The 21,456-nt window shown below is 34.2% G+C and overlaps 1 protein-coding gene across 1 annotated transcript in view; it reads right to left on the minus strand.

The window, feature by feature from the left end:
- EYS (eyes shut homolog) overlaps positions 1 to 21,456 on the minus strand; it is a gene marked incomplete at both ends in the record, with an annotated part of 1,618,725 nt that overhangs the window by 272,811 nt on the left and 1,324,458 nt on the right. Inside the window, one exon of the mRNA XM_080805925.1 lies at positions 7,553 to 7,721. Coding sequence (XP_080662051.1) covers positions 7,553 to 7,721 — 169 coding nt within the window. The remainder of the gene's footprint in view (positions 1 to 7,552; positions 7,722 to 21,456) is intronic.

Consider the following 21,456-nt stretch of genomic DNA (forward strand, 5'->3'; position numbering starts at 1 on the left):
TTTCCCCTCTCTGGAGGATGAGAGGCTTGGAGTGAAAATTCCAAGCAGCTAGTCATAGCTTGGTCTTTCTGGTGACCAGCCCCTACCAAGGAGTCATCCAAGAGCCCGCCTACAGTCCCCTTATTAGAACAGAATGTGATCCTACTGCCTTTATCACTTATGAATTTACCAGGGTTTTAGGAGCCCTATGTAAAGGGACAGGATCAATGACAAATATTAGAATAAGAAATGCTCCTAGTGTTCTTATCACTTAAGAAATTAAAAGAGGTTTAAGAGCTTTCTGCTAGTAAGTGGGGGCAGACACCAATACATATATATTCTATTATCTGACAAGTACTAAAGACATATTTTCAAACACAATTATAATAAAAATGGAAAATTAGTGATAATTAGTAAAATCAAATATAAAATTTCCAAAATAGAACTACTAAGGACAATTATAAGTCATAGCTACTATTAGATGTATATTTTTATATTAAACTTTATGGGCTGAGTAACCCATATGCCACATTAAATTTAGTTCAGCATTGCTCACTGAACCCAAAGACATCAAGCAAATGTGAATCTCTCTCTGTGATATATCACAAATGTGAAAAGCAGTGTCTTTTCCCCCATAATATTGGATCTGTGCTGCCTTCGAACAGGACTTGAAAGCCGTGGAGGCCATTGAAAGAAAGTCATTCTGTTGTGTTGCTGAAAAGACGTTTGATGATGCATTAGCAGAGAAGTGTGAACCCACCCTTTTGAAAAAGTTCTTTATACTTCTAGGTGGTGTAATAATTTTTTCAATGAATCACTTATGTCTTGAGTTTTCCTAAATATTTATCCAGAAAATATTTTGAAACTTTACAAAGTCTCTAATTCCCAAATTTTATTTATACTAATGAAATCACTGATTATATCTCCTGATTTCAGATTTTATATAGAAAATGCTGCTTAGAATAATAAACAGTAATAATTACTTAAAAATTAGTGAACTCTAGTTTCTAGGTATCATGGCATTTTAGAGAGATAACCCTAATAATATTGAATCCAAAATTTGTAAATTACATATAGCCTTTATTTATATGTTATATAGTATACATGTATATGTATATGTATATATGTTATATAGTATACATGTATATGTATATGTATATGTATTTAGTCTTATACATATACATGTATATGTATATGTATATGTATATGTATTTAGTCTTATAAGAAAAGAATAATAATGAAATAATCCAGAGGGAGAGGGAAAGAATGATATCCTACTCAAGTTTTTATAATTTTGGTTTTCTTGGTTATTACATTGGGTTGTAGATCTAAAAATTTCTAAGCATAGCTACTTTAAGTATTTCATTGAAATACTGAAGATAGAGTCATTATGGTACCACTTCCGTTAAAAATGGGTATTTTTCTCTGTCTGAACTACTGTAATGAATGTTCCCAAACATCAATGACAGTTTGATTTGAGACCATGTATAAAAGAAACATCCAGGAGAGATTCAGGGGGCATCAGTCTGAATTATGAGAAAATTCAACATCATTCCTTCTAGGATCAATAGTGATGAATATAGATAATATGTTTATTAAATCAGATACACAGATATTCAAATTTGGAAATTTCCATCAAGTGACATGGATTACTACCATTTCTCATAGAAAAATCCCTAAAACACCACAACTTTATATGGTACTTTGTATTTTTCTTTTTTTTTTTTTAAAGAGTTATTTATTTATTTGAAAGAGAGAGAGAGAGAAAGTGGGAGGGAGTGGGAGAAAGAGTCTTTTTTTTTTTTTTTTAAAGATTTTATTTATTTATTTGTTGGAGAGAGTGAGCACAGGCAGACAGAGAGGCAGGCAGAGGCAGAGGGAGAAGCAGGCTCCCTGCTGAGCCCGATATGGGACTCGATCCCAGAACCCTGGGATCATAACCTGAGCCGAAGGCAGCTGCTTAACCAACTGAGCCACCCAGGCGTCCCTGGGAGAAAGAGTCTTAAGCAGACTCTATGCCAAAGTGAGGCTCAATCTCACCACCCTGAGATCATGACCTGAACCTAAACCAAGAGTCAGATGCTTAACCAACTGCACCACCTAGGAGCCCCGAGTACTTTGTATTTTTCAAAAACACTTTTATATACACTTTTCAAATCTTGGGAACTTGAAAATAAAAACTGCATCTGTATTATCTGTCGCCAAACTAAATACAGAACAGTTAATTGATTTACGCTGTGTTGCACAGTTGACTCACAGCTAACTTGGGCTTGAGTCTACCTTTGGTTACCTACTGACACTTCAATCAGGACTGCCTATGGCAGCAGTTGGATGATCTCATCATCCCTTGTGCCGCCTTCAAGGCATATAATAAAAACTATTCTCTAAGCTTGCATGGAGTTCTCTATTGAGTACACGTTTTTGCTGCAGCTTGAAAAATCCCTTTTCCTGGCTCTCCTTACAGGTCTGCATTTGTACACCCTAGAAACAAACCCAGTAGCAATCTCAGCGGCAGTGGCTCAGGGTTTGAAGACATCTTAGAGCAACAGTGGCAACACGGGCAGTAACATGTAGTTAGTAGTTAGAGCCTGGAGAACGTGGCTGGGGTGACCTTGTTGGTCAGTGAAAGGATGGCAGGTGGAGAAGTTCCAGGAGAACTGATACATTGGGGCAGCTGTCTGGCACATGTAATGAATTATTAACACATGTTTATTACATGCTGCTGCAGAACAGCTTCTGGGCCAGTTTCTAAAATTTATTGAGAGCCTATTTTAATTTTGCCTAGGCTGCTAATTGTGCTTAATCAGAAAAGAAAATACAACTCATAATACAACATTCTTAGAGGAAATGAATCCTCCTCATTTGGATGAAATGGATAAAAATGAAAACCAAAAATTGCATCTACTATTTGCCCCATTACTGTCATTCCTGATTCCAAGACTTTTTATAGTCTAAATATTCTTTCCCAGGGTGGATACATCTATCAAATGGATGCAATATAATGACAGCTATTGGATGAGAATACAGCATCCTGGGCATATAATTCCCAAGACTCCTTACCAGGCAAATTATGAGGGAGGAAGAATTAAAACAATTTCTGAAGAAGGTATTTAGCACTTACTTCCTGTTGCCATGCACTGGACACAGTTTTAAGCCCATTAAATGTGGTAACTCTTTCCATCCTTACAACAAATTTTTTCATATCTTTGGTATTATTAAAAATAATATTATTCCATTTTACAGATATGGAAGCACAGAGATGTTAAGTAACTTGCCCAGATGGCAGAGCCAGGGAGTTGAGCACCATTGTCATTTTTGTAATAACTGGATTATACTGTTCCTGAGATGGGCATGGCAGCAATTTCAATCCTTGAATGGGCTCATTTGTTTGTTTTTGCTCCTACCTCTGTCCACCAGAAGCAAGGTTGCTGGTCCATTTCCTGATGTAACTACATCAGAAACAGAGTGTATCTCTGATTTCTTCATAAATTTCAATTGCAGAAAGAGTTTAATTTCTCTTACAACTGTTTTCTTTCAAGAGAAGTTTAATAAGTCATATCATTCTATGTCAAGGGTTGGCAAACTACGGCCCATGGACCAAATTCTGCCATTGTTTGGTTTTCTGAGCAAAGGTTTTTGTTTTGTTTTGGTTTGGTTTGGTTTGCAACACAGCTACATTCATTCACAACCACATAATGTCTATAGCTGCTTTTGTGCTACACTGGCAGAGTTGGACAGTTGTGACAGAGCCTGTGTGGCCTGTAAAAATATTTACTCTCTAGCCATTACAGAAAAAAACTGCCAACCCTTGTTCTGTCCCTGGCTGTTAAGTAAACCAAGGGTTAAATTATCTTTGATTTAAGCTATGTTTTGAGTAAACCCTTGAAATCTACACCATTTTGTTTTTGCTTACTTACTCACAGAATAATTTCCTAAAATAAGGTGTCAATACCTATTAATTTTTCATCATGACCATCCAAGTTGGGTAACTCACCAACAGAACCTTACAAACAATTCTAAAAAAGCTTACTCTAGGCAAGGCACTGGTGAAAGTACTCAGGAGGTGGGTGGAAGAGAGATGTAAAACACAATTTCAGATTAGGAGATGTTCCTTCGTTAGTGAAGAGACATAAGCACAGATTTCTAGTGTAATGCATTTACTCAACCCAGTTCTTAATTTATACTCATTATAAGACCTACCACAGTCAGCTTTCTACAGAATTATGTACATATTATCTCTCCTCTAAATGGTGACAATGGTTATAGATAATTTCTTACTCATCTTTGTATACAGCTCACAGTACCTAGCAGAGTGTGATGCACTTTCTAGGCACTTAGTTAAAATTTATTGAATTTGACCTCCTGTCATTAAAAAAAAGATACAATGAACAGCAATCTCTGTGTATCTTATAAAGGTAATGTATGAATTTATCTATCTATGCTTTCAACTCCACTCCCTCCCATATCCGTCTGGAGCAAGCTCCACTGGGAGCTATTAAGGAGGGACAAAGATATCTTATAGTACACATTGTAAAATAGATGAAAACTGAGCACACTTTTTTCTCTAAGAAAAGAAGATGTTTTTTAATACGCTGTAAGGAAATACTGTGGGATTTCATTGGCTTTGGCATAGTAAGTATCTAACGAAGATATGGTGTATTCTACTGGGAATCATTTTATAGAGAAAGGCAGATGTTATGATTCTTTAGATTTCATTTGTTTTCTTCAGCAATATCAGAAATCTCTTCTTTTGGTCTTCCCTCAATGCACAAAAAAGGAGGCCTTAGTGATCCTTCTTGTTCTTTCAGTTTCTAACCTGGAATAAATACCTAAGACTAGTCCTTCCTTTACTTTCTTTCTTAAACACAAATATTAAGTAATATGAAGATTGCTTCTGAATCTTGTTCTCTCCCTGGAGTTGCTCATGTAATTTGCCTCCTGCAACTTGGTCAGATGTCTGCTCCTAATTCTCAAAGATCACATACTTCCAAAGGGCATGCTTATTTCTTTTCAAAGAAGCAGCACAGAATGGATTCAACTGCATAGTAACATATCCCATGACGAAACCTCCCGATTGATAGCACTTGCCCAATGGAGCTCATTTTCTGAAAGTGCACCTAAAGAGTTTTGTGTGGTCTCATCCCTTCTCCCGTGACCTATTAGTAGCTCCTTTGATGGGGTTCCAGAATTCTGAATTGGTTCAGTGGCAGAATCACAAAGCTTTCTTTTCATCTTGACTGCTGTTCTCAGAGCTGTCTCTCCCCCACAGAGAGTTCTTTTTTAAACTATCCTTTCTAAGGATTTTTACTGTAACCCCATAAGGATTCCAGTTTTATCTTCCTTTTGTTGCTTTTCAACATCAATTAGTTGGTGAGGCAAACTGAGAAAAGATAAATCTACAGTTTTGAACTAGGAATATAATTCAAAGCTGACATTGGCTTATCAACCTGATATTTCTCTATCCTTTTCCCTTTAAAACTGGATGATATAAAACACAAGTGTTCAATAAATGTTTGTTGAATGGAATTGAATTTTTACTGAAATGTCTGGGAATGAAATGACAAAACTAAAAACCAAACAAACAAAAAACCAAACAAAAATCAACCCCTAGTCTCTAAAATGAAACATCTGTTTTAATTTCCTCACTATTCTTAATTGCTCCTACATGTAATATACTGATTTCAAAGGAAAGAAAATTAGCCCTTAAGTCAAGTTGAGGGACACCTTTTAAACTACGGGTGTTTAACTGAATCACAAAAATCTTCGTGTTCATCTGTTGTGAGGCTTTTACAAGGTTGATAAATTCAAAGAGGACTGAAAGCAAGACCCCATGAAACATTCTGCTGAGGTATTCCCAACAGTGTAGGATTAAATTACCACTTTACAAATGAACGAAAATAATGCTTTACAGACAAAAACATTTTCTACATTCACAAGCTATGAAACTCCCTTGAGTGAATAGTTTCTATGTATCCAATGCTGGGACAACAATTATGTAAGACAAAGATAGAAACTGATAATCATTACAATGGCACTGTTTCTTTTACTAATAACTTCTAGTTTGATTTATTTCGGCAGGTCATTGGATGCAAAAGGCAAAAATAACCCTATGGCACTAACATCAGCTTGGGTTTATTGGTTTAAATTAAAGTACCAACTTGGACAGGGTGTACATATGCTTGGCATATATTTTTATGGCGTTCAAAAAGAGCACATTGAGTGGAAGTACAGATATGAGCCAGGAGCATGAGCCAGAGGACGAGAATTCCCAGAGGTTGGCTGCTTCTTTGGCGATGAGCTGTTTTTAGTTGATAAAAACATACTTTCTACAAGGAAACACCTTCTTATTCTTATATAACTTAAAAAATTGCAAAGCCAGAAAAATCACTTTGCTTTGTGACTTTAAATTATTATGTTTGTACCTTTTGTTCTGTGTTTGTTTTGTTTCCTTTCCCCTGCAATGTACGATTATCTCCAAATTTCATGGTCGTCCACCACAACTTAGGTTTTGTATATAAAAAAAATTCTTCCTTTTCTTCTTTTCTCTCTCTCTTTAAATATAAATAAATCAGACACTCTAAAGCCATTATTTAAACCTGGGTGTTTACACTACTGGGAAATAAATAGAAATAGAACTACACTCCTGGTCTAATTCTGACATTAGTTTCTTTCTAAAATATAATATTAATTTTCAGTTCTAATGTTCAAAACTTCTAATTGCACTTAGTTTTCCAAAAATGTTTCTTTAAAGTGTTTTACTTATAGCCAATTAATATAAAGGTTTAAATATTTTTACAAAGTACAGATGATGAATCAGTTTTGCAAAATATTTCAAAGTAGAGGAGAAAAACTTTTCAAAGTAATTAGTTGCTCTAGAGTGTATTATCTATTCAAGTACTGAAGACATTATATATCCAATATAAGGAATTGTTAAAACTAGGGTACATTCAGTTCAAGAGAAATAAAACAATTGTCAGATTTGGAATACAGCATTTAATCTACTTTAGTGATGTTTAGCTATAAAAGTAGAGAATTCTGCAAATTCTGATTATAGGAATCCTTGTGAGGACATTGCATTACGTAGAGAACCCTGCATACAGAGGCATTTCCTTAAATACTGTTAATACTACTCTTTTTCAAGCCAGCTAGGATAATGCTAAAAGAGTGTTAGGATTATTCCCAATTATCAAATGAATCCCAGCTTTGGAAAACCTTCTTCCAAGTTACCAAGTATTGAATTCAATTCATATTTAGTGATTTATACTACAAAAATATGCTCTCAAACATTTGCAGCATTTATGTTTTACTGCTATAGCCATATGCCTTCAAACTCATATGCTTGCTCTATTCTTCGTTGCTGGTTCAGAGCCTGTTTGTAAGTCATGTTCCATTGAATGACTCATAAATTAAAGAAACTTCTAAAGAAAACTAGAAAGAACTATTTCTTTTTAGTAATACTTCATGTACAAAGCTAGAAAAGTTTTCCCACAATATTTAAATGAATAATTCATTGCTTCAATAGGTTAACATTTCAGAAAGAAACCTGACATATAGGAAGTCAAACATTTAATACTTACTATAGAGAATAGTTCCATTCAAAGTGCTTGTTTTTATAGTCAAGTAGATGGTAACAGTTCTGTTACATTCCTTCTCTGGCACAAATTTCAACTCATCCAGGGTTGTAAAAAAAGGCAGCTCTATATAGGAATTCCCATTGAAAGATGGAAATAATAAACCTGCATCTAAAAAAAGCCCCTGCATGTTAGCGTGTTCTGATAGCATCCTATTGATAATCAACTAGGTAAGAACATGGCATTTATAGTTAGCATTCATTTAAGACAGCACTGATATTATAAACACTAGTCCCAGTATTAAGAAATTTAGATATGTAAATACATTAAATTTGAAAAGTCATTGTCTCAAATAATCAACCCCCAGTCCAGAGGAAAAGACTCAAAACAAGGATTTTAATTTGTTGTTCACAGACAGACAACAAAAAAATCTGTGTCCCTGCATATATGAAATAATAATTTTCATCAGATTCTTAAAATATTCTGATATGAATGGCTATACATCAAATCATATATTTAAAATCATTAATTTTATTTGATATAATTACACCTCAATAAAAAGTAAAAAAAAATCTGTGACACAAAAAGATTAGAAAATTGTCACACAGCAAGGTTTTCTTAATATTTAATATTCACTGCTTTCTAATAATATTTAGATAAGGTATTTTATAAGTGGTAGTACTATAATATGTCAATTTTTTAGAATTATTAATCTTTTAAATGATTAATCTCAAAATATTGAGGTATATAAAAATTGAAAAGTGTTTATTTTATTGTCATATACTCATATTTAGATCTATAGACTTGGTACACTGACAAGTGTAACATGGAATGTGGAAATGCAACTTAATTTTCTGTCTCTTTCACAACAGGGGAAATATCCTCTGGCTCTCCATGAAAACTTGGCAGTTCCTATGAGTCCTGCCTTTTTTCTGAGTTACCATTATAATGATTCAGCAACTAATATCCAGTCTGAGAAATTTATCAACACTTAAATCTTCTTTCAGAGATAAGACTTGGCCTACCCTCCTCCACCAGCCAAGACCTATAAGGCATCTGACACTTCTATCTGCCTTGAGGGACAGGAGGAAGCTGATTTCTGCTTCTTCTTGTCTAACCACCTCCCATTCATGTTAGCTGCTGTTTCTGACCCTTTTGGCTTTGAATGTGGAGGAGGCGAGGCAAGTGGAAAGGAGAGAGAAGTACACAGTAAAGGAGAGCTGTAAGAACTGGCGATTGAAGCTGTTACAAGAGGCTCTCGCTCTCTAGGAATAGCAGATGTTTAAAACTCTTTCTCTTGTGCTAGAAATGTCAGATAAAATACAACACATTCAGTGTAATTTCAATTTCAGATCAACAATAATTTTTTAGTGTAAGTGTGTACCAAGCATTTCATGAAATATACTGGAACAATTATTTATTTGAAATTCAAATTTAACTGAGTGTCTTATATTTTTAGTTCTTAAATCTGGCAACCCTCTGACTCACAATCATTTGTACATTCTTTAGAAATCCTTTGCCAATTACAACTCCTAGGATCTGTGCAATGGCCTGCCTTTGGCTTGTCACTTTTAACTTGGCCCCATTTTGATTTTTCACTGTAGCACAGACTCCTGCTGTTGACAACCACTTGCCTGTGTCAAAGTAAAAGCTGCACTGGACAAAGTTAACCAGACAAAGACTTTATCGAGGGCTACTGCAAAAAAGGAGAGAGGCCAGAATTCAGTCTTTGCTTAACAAAACAAAGAGTGTAATGAAAAGTGAAAAGAAGAATCGTAGAATTTTTAAGAGCTGAGGTGGGGGACCACAAACTACCTGTGTTTGCTAATTGGCCTTACCTCCTAAAAAACACAAGGTTTTTCACATCTTCATCACAGAAGGTAGTTTACAACTTGGAGCAAAGGCACCCTTGAAGTTTGGTTCCTACCCTCCCACAAAACTGGGAGACAGGGCCAATATCTTTTTTGATGCTAACATGGTGAAGAGACGGTTCTAGGTCCTAAAGAAAGATATTCATGGGTTGTAAAACTAAGATTTACATCTCAGAGGAGGCAAAGAAAGAATTTACAAGTGTAAATTTTCTAAAGTAAATGCTCTAAGAAAAGTGAGGTCTGGGGCCTAAAGTCAGGAAGAGCCTGTCTAAAATTTAGTCAAACTGAGGGGAATGTTAAGGCTGCCTTGGTCACCTGACTAGAAAAACCACTTTCTGTGAGGGTATAGATTGTTTTTAGTCTTCTCTCTGTGCCTCTGCCTACACACACACACACAAACACACACACATACATACACAGAAGCTACTTTGGCTTTGCTTTTGCTTTGCTTGTGTGTGTGTGTATATATATGAGAAAAAATATATATATGCCAATTAAGTTTTTAATATATATTATAGGGAGAAAAACCATATTCCAGTCAAGTTAAAATGCAATGTAGCTAGCTCTATACTGGAGAAGTTTGAATGAGAAATGTGGATGCAGCTGGTGTAGAGAAAAATGACTAAGACTACAAAGAGATAGATTTTAAATTAATATAATCTTTAGCATATAACTTGGCAACTGCTTGGATAGTACATGTCTGTTAGTTATACCATAATATAGTTTTAGACACTACTTCTTTATATTACTTTTACCTGTCCTACTGGAAGTCATTAATGTGTTCTGTTCATAACAAATATTTATTGAGTAAATACTACATGCCTGGTACTAGTCAAGGAATACAGTAGTGAGCAAAATAAAGACCTCATCCTCATACAGCTTAGATTTTAGCTTCATGAAAGGAAACCTCAAACTAGAAGTTGGTAGAGTTTCTTCTTCTGATGTGGTAAATTTTTGGGGGGGTGTCCCTTGACCATCTTTTCTGACATTTCTGTCACCAAGGAGCACTGAGCCTCATGTGAAATGTTAAGACTAGATAAAAGGGAGGGTCTGAGAAAACCTACCTCATCTACCCTTTTATACTATTCATTCTCTGATAGAGAGCTCTGTGTTTGAGTCATCTTTGTATCACTCTATGGCCTGACTAGTTTTGCACAGTATAGGCAAATACATTTTTAGACAAATACAGATAAAATGATCATTTGTGGCAGTTTAGGAAAAAAAAAAAGAAACAGAAAAAAATTCTCATTATTAAAATGGGATAAGAAAGACTACAGAGATGGGGCTTCTGGCTTTTTTTTTTTTTTTTTTTTTTGGTGGTTTGATAAATACACAAAAAAAATTCTGGAAGAAAACAGACTTTATAGAAAGGTTCGCATATGAATTGAATTATTTGAATCCATAATCAGGTTTTCTTATTCTGAGAAGTAGTGAACTCACCACCACCAACAAAAAATATAATTCAATTTGCTTAAAAAAATGACTTCCATATTACAAGCTCACACACTTGAATCTTTTTTCAGAGCTGACAAGTTTTACTAAAGTTATGACAGGAAACAAAAATTACAAACAATAAACATTTGCTATCGAATTGCTTTCTAACTGTATTAATTTTCATTATCATCATGTTTAGTGGCTATGTTTGAAAACACAACTGCCCTGAATGGGGAAAACAAGACTAATTGGGGTTAGGTAGAGTGTTTTCCTGTTGCTTCCAAAGCCTCTTCAAGCAATCCTATTTGAACATACTCCAAGTTTATTTTTCTTCCAATTACAAATGAAAAAAAGCCAGCATCTTTATACAGAAATATGTATGAAACATCTTACAAAATATGGCAGACAGTGGTTAATTGGTGACTTCTGATTGCAACATAGACATCTGCAATGTTTAACTGTCTGAAAGATCATATAGGGTAATCTATGTAATTATATTAACTTTTATATGGTTAACAAAATTTAAAATCAGTTCTGACTCATGGGAAAATCAATAAGTTAACTGAGGAGGAGGACCTCTTAAATCCCTAAGTTATATTTAAAAAATAAAACTCAAACTGTCAAAGGGAGGTATAAGAACCTAGAGTCCTAAACATCTCATGTTAAAAATGTGGCTGAATTTAATATTTTTTATCAAAATTTTTTTGGTAAAAAAATTTTTTTTTACCAAATATATTTCTGTAGTATGAATCAGAACCACAGTCAATTAATAACAATAACACGTTTTTTTCTCCTTAAGTTTTTATGAATTTCAGAATTTTCTGAAATGTCTGAAATTGTCTCCTGAAATTTCTCCTGAAATTATTGAGGAGAGCACCATGGAGTTCTTTATGATAAAGAAAACACAGAAGAGATTAATATTTTTACCCTGAACACAATACAGCATCTGAGCAGCATCAATGTTATTCATTCTGAATAGAATGGAACACCTTTGTCTACAATATGAGTTTTAATCCCTTTAGCCTTGTATAAAAGTCTTCTATGATCTAACACCAGAAACTGACATACTAACATTCAAGTAAAGCTACAAATGCGATGAGTCACAAATAACCCATATACAACTTTACTGTAATTCCTGGTACTAAAAGAAACATAACATTGCTTGCTATTCTTATATAATAGAATATAATATAAGAATAATAGAAATAGACTGTTCTATAATAGAAATAGAAATAGAAATATAATAGAAATTTTGTAATAGAAATAGAGATATTTATAATAGAAATAGACTGTTCTACTCAACAGAAATTAAAAAATACTATTTGAATGTTTTTGTTGAGTCTTTTATTATGTTCCTGAGAAAGAACATCATAGAAATCCTATCACTAAGTTTATAAAGTGAAGAAAAGACTGATGCAATGCAATTTTAATAAACATTTTGTTTTTAATTTAGAAATAATTACTTATTTTATGATTCTAATTTTATTAAATTCTGTGATTAAAAGGAATATCACCAGTTAATAAGTCCATAATCCTCTCTTCCTAAAGGATTAATTACTAAAAAATAATAGAGGAGAAGAGTTACAATGGCAGAGGAGTAGGGGACCCTAATGTTTTCTGGTCCCTGGAATATAGCTAGATAGTTATCAAATTATATTGAACACCTACAAAATCAATTAGAGATTTGTGAAAAGAAATGCTTCAATTCTACAGATAGAAAAGTGACTACTTTTTGGAAGGTAGGAGGTGTGGAGATTTAATCTTGGGGCAGTATATCAGAGGATATGGTGGAGGGAGGGGCAGTATATCAGAGGATATGGTGGAGGGAAGGGACCCTGCTTAAGGAGGCTACTGCAAAGTATTATAAAGTGGAATGCAAAATCAGAACTTTTAGGAGCCTCCTACAGTGGGGTATGTCCCTGGCTTAAAGATGCTTGGATGGCAAAGCAGGGCAGAAACCCAGATGGGATAGTGTGGTCTCAGGATCCTCGGGGTCACAAGAAGAGGGATGCCTGAGTGTGGCAGAGTTCCCAGGCACAGGGGGGTGGGGAAGTTCTCTGAAAACAGCAAGTCCAGGTGTAGGCTTTCTTCTCTTTGTTGCCATAAACTGTGAACTGCTGCATGGTCAGGTGACCACTCTCCTGGCAGGGGCCCAGCAAAAGGCAGAAGCTGGGGAGATTCCCCCCTCCTTCCCCTGGGAGGAACAGTGTGGGTCTGTGCAGTAGGAGTCTGTAAAATTTGGAGTTCTGAAACTCAGTCATGTGCCTGAGATAAAAACACTCTGTCACATGCTGGATGAACACAGTTTGGACAGAAACCAGGGAGACAAGAGTGACTGACTTTTTCTGTGAGGGCTCACTAAAGAGTAGGGGTGCACAAACTTTCAGCTCTGGGCCTAGAGAGTGGGCTGCTGCCATTTTCATCCTGCTCATCATTGCTGGAAGCCTTTAAGGAGCAAAACAGCGCCATGTAGTGGAATCTGGAGCCACTTACACTGAGCCCAGTCCCCTATCAAGGGAGGTGCATTTCCACAAGAACAAGGGTACCTGAGAATCAGCACAAGAGGCCCATTCCCCCAAAGGACCAGCAGAACAAGCAGCTAGCACTAAGTTCCCTGATCATAGAGAACTACAAAGCTACAGCTCTTAGGGTAAATAGCACATAGCATTCATGTTTTTTTTTTTTTTTTAATTCTTTAGTCTTTCAGTATTATTTTTTAAGCTATTTTCTTATTTTTTAAATTATTTTAAAATATATATCTATATATCTATAAATATATCTATCCTTATCTATATCTTTATCTATATAAAAATTATTTTCCTTCCTTTCATTGTATTTTATATTTGCATATATATAAGAAAAACTTTATATATATATTTTATATATATATAGTGTGTGTGTGTATATGTGTGTGTGTGTGTGTGTGTGTGTGTGTGTGTGTGTGTATATATATATATAAATAAAGTATATCCCAAAATAGGAAAGAAAGAAAAACTTTAAAGTTTTTCTTTCTTTCCTATTTTGGGATCTAGTTTCTTTCAACAAGCAGACCAAAATACACCCAGGATCTAGTATTTTGCTATGTTCTGTTCTGTTTCTTGTTGTTTTTTTCTGATTTATTTATTTATCTTTGTTGTTGTTGTTGTTATTGTCTTTTCTCTTTCTTTCTTCTATTCTTTTCCAGAAAAAATGTTGAGATGGAGAAATTCACTCCAAAAAAAAGAACAGGAGGTAGTACTCACTGCCACAGATTTCATCTTATATCCATATTGATTTCATCAGTATGGATATAAGAAATGTCTGAATTATAATTTAAAACAATGTTTATAAAGATACTAGTTGCATAGAAGCATAGAAGACAATGTTTATAAAGATACTAGTTGCATAGAAGCATAGAAGACAATAGAGTATCCCTAATTGTAGAAATTAAAAAACTAAAATCTAGTCAGGCTGAAATTAAAAATGCTATTACCAACATGCAGTCCCAAATGGAGGCTCTAAAAGTGAGGATAAATGAAGTAGAAGAGAGAATCAGTGATTTAGAAGATAAAATGATGAAAAGCAAGGAAGCTGAAAAGAGGACAGAAAGACAACTACTGGATCTTGAAGGGAGACTTAGATTACCCCGTGATTCCATAAAGTGAAATAATATCCAGATAATAGGGTTCCCAGAATATGGAGAGGGAGAGAGGGGCAGAAGAATTATTTGAACAAATTATAGCTGAGAACTTCCCTAATCTGGGTACGGAAACAGGCATTAAAGTCCAGGAGGCCAAGAGAATCCTCCTCAAAATCAATAAAAATAGGACAACACCTTGACATGGAATAGTGAAGCTTGAATTTCAAAGATAAAGAGAAAATCCTGAAAGTAGACCAGGAAAAGAGGTCCTTAACCTACAAGGGTAAAAACACAAAGGTTGGCAGCAGAGCTGCCCACAGAGAGCTGGCCAGCCAGAAAGGACTGGCATGATGCATTTAAAGTGCTAAATGGGAAAAATATACAGCCAAGAATACATTATCCAGCAAGGCTGTCATTCAGAATAGAAAGAGAGATAAAGAGTTTCCAGGACAAACCATAACTAAAGCAATTTGTGAATATTAAACCAACCCCGCAAGAAATATCAAAGGGGATCCTTTGAGTGAAGAGACAGCCCAAAAGTAACAGACCAGAAAGGACCGGATACAATCTACAGCAACTTTACAGGAAATAGAATGGCACTAAATTCACATCTTTTAGTAATTACTCTGAATGTAAATGGACTAAATGCTCCAATCAAAAGACATAGGGTACCAGAATTGATTTTAAAAAACCAAGACCCATAGATAGGCTGTTTACAAGAGACTAAGTTTACACCTCCAAACACCTTGAAAGTGAGGGAGTGGAGAATCATTTATCATGTCAATGAACATCCAAAAAAAAAAAAAGCTGGAGTAGCAGTTCTTATATCAGATGAACTAGAATTTAAACCAAAGACTGTAATAAGAGATGAAGAAAGATGCTATATCATAATAAAGGGGTCTATCCAACAAGAAGATCTAACAATTGTAAATACTTATGCTCCTACCTTGGGAACAGCCAAATACTTTGATAATAATACAATAATAGTAGGGGACTTCAACAATCACAGCAATGGACAGATCATCTAAGCAGAAGATCAACCAGGAAACTAGGGCTTTGAATAACACACTGAACAAGATGGACTTCACAGATATTCAGAGCATTCATCTAAAGCAACAGAATGCACAGTCTTCTCAAGTGCGCATGGAACATCTCCAGAACAGATCACATATTGGGTCACAAGTCAGGTCTCAACTGGCACAAAAAAACTGAAATTATACCATGAATATTTTCAGACCACAATATTTTAACACTTGAAGTCAACCACAAGAAAAAATTTGGAAGGACCACAAATACATGGAGGTTAAAGACCATCCTACTAAAGAATGAATGGGTCAACCAGGAAATTAAAAAGAATATAAGAAATATAAGGAAGTAAATGAAAATGAAAACACGACAGTTCAGAACCTCTGGGATGCAGCAAAGGCAGTTCTAAGAAGCAAGTATATAGCAATACAGGAAAGGCAGTTCTAAGCAATACAGCAAAGGCAGTTCTAAGAAGGAAGTATATAGCAATACAGTATATAGCAATATAATTCTTGTTTCTCAAGGAACAACCTCAAATACACAACCTAACTTTCTACCTAAAAGTTGTTGGAGAAAGAACAGCAAATAAAGCCTAAATTCAGATGGAGAAGTGAAATAATAAAGATTAGAGCAGAAATCAATGATATAGAAATTAAAAAAAAACCAATAAAACAGATCAACAAAACTAGGAGCTGGTTCTTTGAAAGAATTAATAATATTGATAATCCTCTAGGCAGACTTATCAAAAAGAAAAGAGAAAGGGCCCAAATAAATAAATTCGTGGGTGAAAAAGGAGAGATAACAACCAAAACTGAAGAAATACAACTGTAAGAGAATATTATGAGTAATTATTTGTCACCAAATTGGGCTAGCTGGGAGAAATGGATGCATTCTTAGAAACATACAAACTATCAAAACTGAAACAGGAAGAAAGACAAAACCTGACCAGACCAAAAACCAGCAAAGAAATTTAATCAGTAATCAAAAACTTCCCAACAAACAAGAGTCCAGGGCTGGATGGCCTCCCAGTGGAATTCTACCAAACATTTAAAGAAGAATCAATACCTATTCTTCTGAGAATTTTTACTATGTTACTATGTTGATGATATACTGCTGATAATACCTGTTGATAGTACATGGAAAATAGAGTGTCTAGATGCTTTCATAAGATATATGAGTGCTTAATGATGGGGAACATATTCCCATGGAAGTTAAGGGGCCTGACACTTTGAATATTTTTGTGTGTCCTTTCATCTAGAGCATATAGTATATCCTTATCCGAAGGAAAAAACAAATTACAGGTGGCTGGCAGATAACCTGTAACCATAAATAAGACTAAGGATCAATTTGACTCACTGAAAACAACATCATAGAGAATTTTAAAGAATTTGCATCTTTTTACGTATTGTTTTATTTCAACTGAAGTAATATATCCAAATTACTGATTTTATAGAATTTTTTTCCATTTAATTTCCTGAATAATTCTGGAATCATTTTCCTTATTCTGGAAGTACTTCTTTTTCAAGTTGCTTTTATGAGTATTTCCTGCTCATAACCCTCTTTTTTTTTTTTTTCTCCCTGAAGATATGTTTACTTGGACCAAATTGTTCAATGAAAGTTTAGCTGTGCAAGCATTTGTATACTGACATTTAGTTTACCTCTGCAATTTGAAGGTATTATTTCTTTGAGTTGGATTCCATTTTTGTTATTTTAAAATAGTTAGAAATATGTTAGAATAATTAGGTATGCTATACCTTCTCTTTCCAGTCATCATATTTTTTAACTTCTTTTGCATTTTTGCATTGCCAGTGTTAAAATATTCAGATCTAACTTCTTGTACTTAATTCTTTTCTCAGCTGTATCTAATCTGCTACTTAATTCATGTATTACATTTTCAGTGATTATATTAATTTCATTTCATTGTTTGGCATTTTGTGATAGACTCTTTTTGTCTTGCTTATTTTTAAATTCCCTTAAAATTTTTTTTTATCACTTAAGTACAGTTGGTATTATAGCTAATTCTTTCTTAAAATTTTTTATTATTTAAGTAAATATAATATTATATTAGTTTCAGGTACACAACATAGTGATTTGACAATTCTGTACATTACATAATGCTTATCACAATAAGTATAGTTATGATCTGTTACCATACCAAGTTATTACAATATATTATTGACTATATTCCCCATGCTATACTTTTCACTCCTGTGACTTATTTATTTTGTAACTGAAAGTCTGTATCTCTTAATTTAATTCCCTCTTGTATTTTCTTTAACATTTTAAATACAGTAATTTTATTTCTGTATTTAATGAATCTAATATCCAAAATCCTTGGGGTTATAAAGCTGCTGTTTATTTTTTTCTGCAGCTTTTGCTTGAGGTAGTCTGTTTTAGCTGGTATTATTTTTTATTATACAGTTATTGTTTATTAATATTTATTGGTGAGAATCTATAGAGACCTAATTTATGGAATTTTGATTTGCAAAAGTGGATTTGCTTTTGCTTCCTCCAAATATCCTGAGGCTTTCAAATTGAGATTGCTTTATATTAATTTCTACTTTGGAATTTCTTAAACCAAATTTGCAGTATAAATCAGAACTGAGGACAGCAGGGCTGTTGAAGATTCTTGGGGAGGGTGTTACTTATACGGCTGTAGCAAGAGTGGCTGAACACCAACTTTTCTTGTCTTTCTTGCTTGTAGGTTCTTTTTTACCCCTACCTTTCCACTGAGTCTGAAGTCCCTTAGAGATCTAAACTTAAGGAACAGTTTTCCGTTTCAACTCTTGATTCTACCTAGACACAGAGATGTTTTCTTTGCAACTCACACTATCCTTAAAGCCCTTATCTCTTGGTACCTGAAAGCAGCAAATGCTGTGGTTCTACTATTTGTCACACATTTTTTTTGTAGATCCCTTTCTGGTTTTTGGCCCTTAATGTTTTCTTTTCTTTTCTTTTTTTTTTTTTTTTTTTTATTTTTTAACTCTGGGAATGATTGTAAAAAGTCACCTATGCATTTAAGAGCATGCTCATTTTATTTTATTGAACATCTTAACTGATTTTTAGTAGGACTGTTTTTCAGAATATCTCATACTATTGCTACAAATAGAAGCATAGTGTCATCATCTTTGCTATCAAGTAGATTATATGAAACATCAGGAATAGTACCATCTCAATTATACTTGCTTAGAGGCCAATGGTAAAATTTCCTTGGGAGCACAGAGGAATCAAAAGCCCATTAATTTATAGAATATACAGTTTTCTTCTCTAGTATTTCTCATGTATATATATATTCATGAATGCATGCACACATATAAAAGCAAAAGAAAACAAACAGAACAAAATAGAAACCACAAGTTAAACAAGGAAAAAAAAAGATATTTTGTATTATTTGTTATGCCTTTCATCTCCAAAAATATGAAAAAATACCCTTTGTAGATAATTTTAGAGTTAAATTTGTAGTATAATGTTATTCTCCATGTTTTATAAATAATGACTGTTTAAACTGAATATTGAATTTCTAAGGATTTCAAAAGTGTGGATAGAGTATGTAGAGATTTGTTAGGAAAACCCTGGAAGCAAATTGCAAATTATTGAAAAGCAAGTAGCCTTCTCTTCAAGGGTGAATGAAAGTAGACCTCTCCTATTATTAAAATGATGAATTTGGTAATAACACTGCTAATTCATAGAAATATCTTAAATTACAATTTAAGAAACTCTTTCTATCTGGCAAAGCCAAGGCAACTGACCTGCCAATCAGAAGCTATTAGTTATAGCAAATACTTCTTTAATTTCTTCATTAAAAATAGCCATGCTTGTGATAAACTATAGTTTCATGAACAATATATGTTTCATATACATTTACTACATCAAGTACTAATATAAGCATGGATTTAATATGTTTTATCTTTAGAATAGTAGACTATAAGCTATAAAGAAGAATCTAAAGTTGTGCATAATGATTTTTAAAATCTAAAAATTCCTGCATATTTGAATCACATTATTATGGTTATCATAAGGATTACTTTGGGGACTGCAAAAACAAATTCACCAAATTGAAGTAATACTAATTTAGTGTTATAATTTTATATTTATTAAAATGAATTCACATAATTAGAGATAAGTTCTCTTTTTTAGTCCTCAACATACACCTCTCAGAAATCAAAATCTCTTTTCTTGCATAGATTTAAAATATCCATAGTGATTTTTTTCCCAATCTATTTTTTACTGGGTTGGTAGAGGACAATGCATTCACATGTAATTTAAAAATCCCTGTCTAACAGACAAAATTTGAAATATGGTATAGAAGAGAGGGAATATTTTAGAGAAAAAAAGTGACCTAGAAAATGCCAAACTTCAAAATAGTTTGAAGCCTGGGTGACAGAACAGGGTGGTTTGGATCAATCTCCTGGAAGCAGAATACAATGAAAGATGGTGGTCAAGAAAGAAGAATCTTTCCCACCCTACAGAAAATTGTAAACTAGGTGAATAGTTTATCAATAAACAAAAATACGAGGCTATAACCAAACATGAATATTATATTATTTTTTAAAAATCATGCGGTAAATCCTTTAAAACCCTTAATTGGGATAAGGAAATTTAAACACTTGTTCATTTAAAAAATATTTTAAATCAACTTTGCTCAAGGCACAGGGAGCTCCAAGATGCATCAGATGTTGATCCTTAATTCAATGAGTTTCAACACTGGGAAAATTAGTCAATTAATTATTTCATTCAACAAATAATGAGCTTATTACATCACCAGAAAGAGATAAGAGCAAGAGAAAGGGGAAGAGTGGAAAAGCCTGCTAAGTATACAGAGAAAAGTCTAGAGTTCAGTTGGCCAAGAGCACAGGCTGTGTGAAGGGGAATAACAGAAAATAGGCTTGGAGAGTAGGAGGAGGATCATTAGAGGGCTGGCACTCCAAAATAAAGAGACCAAACTTCATTCTGTAGCCAGAGACATTAAACGTTTATGAGCAGAGAAGCAGCAAAATTAGAACTGTCCTTCAGGAATACTAAGCTCCCAGCAATGTACAGAGAACTTGAATTAAGAAGAGTAAAAAGTTGTGAATTTAGATTAAAAAGCTGTAACAACAGTTCAGGTGGTGAAAGTAAGAATCAAATCAAGGATGCTGGCAACAGCAAAAGAGAGGAGGTAATAGATGGGAAGGACTTTCTGAACTAGGAGGAACAGGACTTGACAATGAGGTAGATTGTGGATTAAGGTCAAATAAGAACTTGATGTTTTCAAGTCTGAGTGGCCTGGGTATGGAGGCAAGGAGGAAACCCAGGAGGATGAGGAGTTTAGCAGTGGGAGGTTGATAAAGCTAGTCTGAGTTTGTAGTGCAAATGGAGTATGTATGTAGAAGTAACCAGCATATGACTGAAGTCACATGTATGCCCCCACACACGTACATACATGCATGTGCAATAATATGGAGAAGAAAACAAGACACTGCTCTAATTTCCTGCTTTAGCAATTAATTAAAACCTTTCCTCAGGTTATAGGTACATTATAAATGGGGATGAACTGAATTTAGTGATAACCAGTTGACTCAGTTAACCCTTTTGGGGATCTCTTAATACAGAAGGCAAATTCAAAGCCTCTGGTTTCTACAAGAGCTTAGTAGCCAGCCATCAATTTCTACTCTTTGAAAAAATAGTGATAAGTCTCCAAAACGTACAGATGTTCTGGGTAAAACTCAGTCATCTCTGTTCCACAAAGTTGTGGGTTATTTTTTCTCTTTAAAGAAAAATGCTATAATTTCTAAGTGGTTTTTAGTCCATAACATTTACACTAGTCTCATTCTATTTTAACATTGTCACACAGGCGCGCCTGGGTGTCTCAGTCAGTTAAGTGTCTGACTCTTGCTTTTGGCTCAGGTCATGATCTTGGGGTCCTGGGATCGAGCCCTGAGAAGGTCTCCACATTCAGTGAGGAGTCTGCTTGAGA

Source organism: Martes martes (genome assembly GCF_963455335.1).
Source record: "Martes martes genome assembly, chromosome: 6".
Lineage (NCBI taxonomy): Eukaryota > Metazoa > Chordata > Mammalia > Carnivora > Mustelidae > Martes > Martes martes.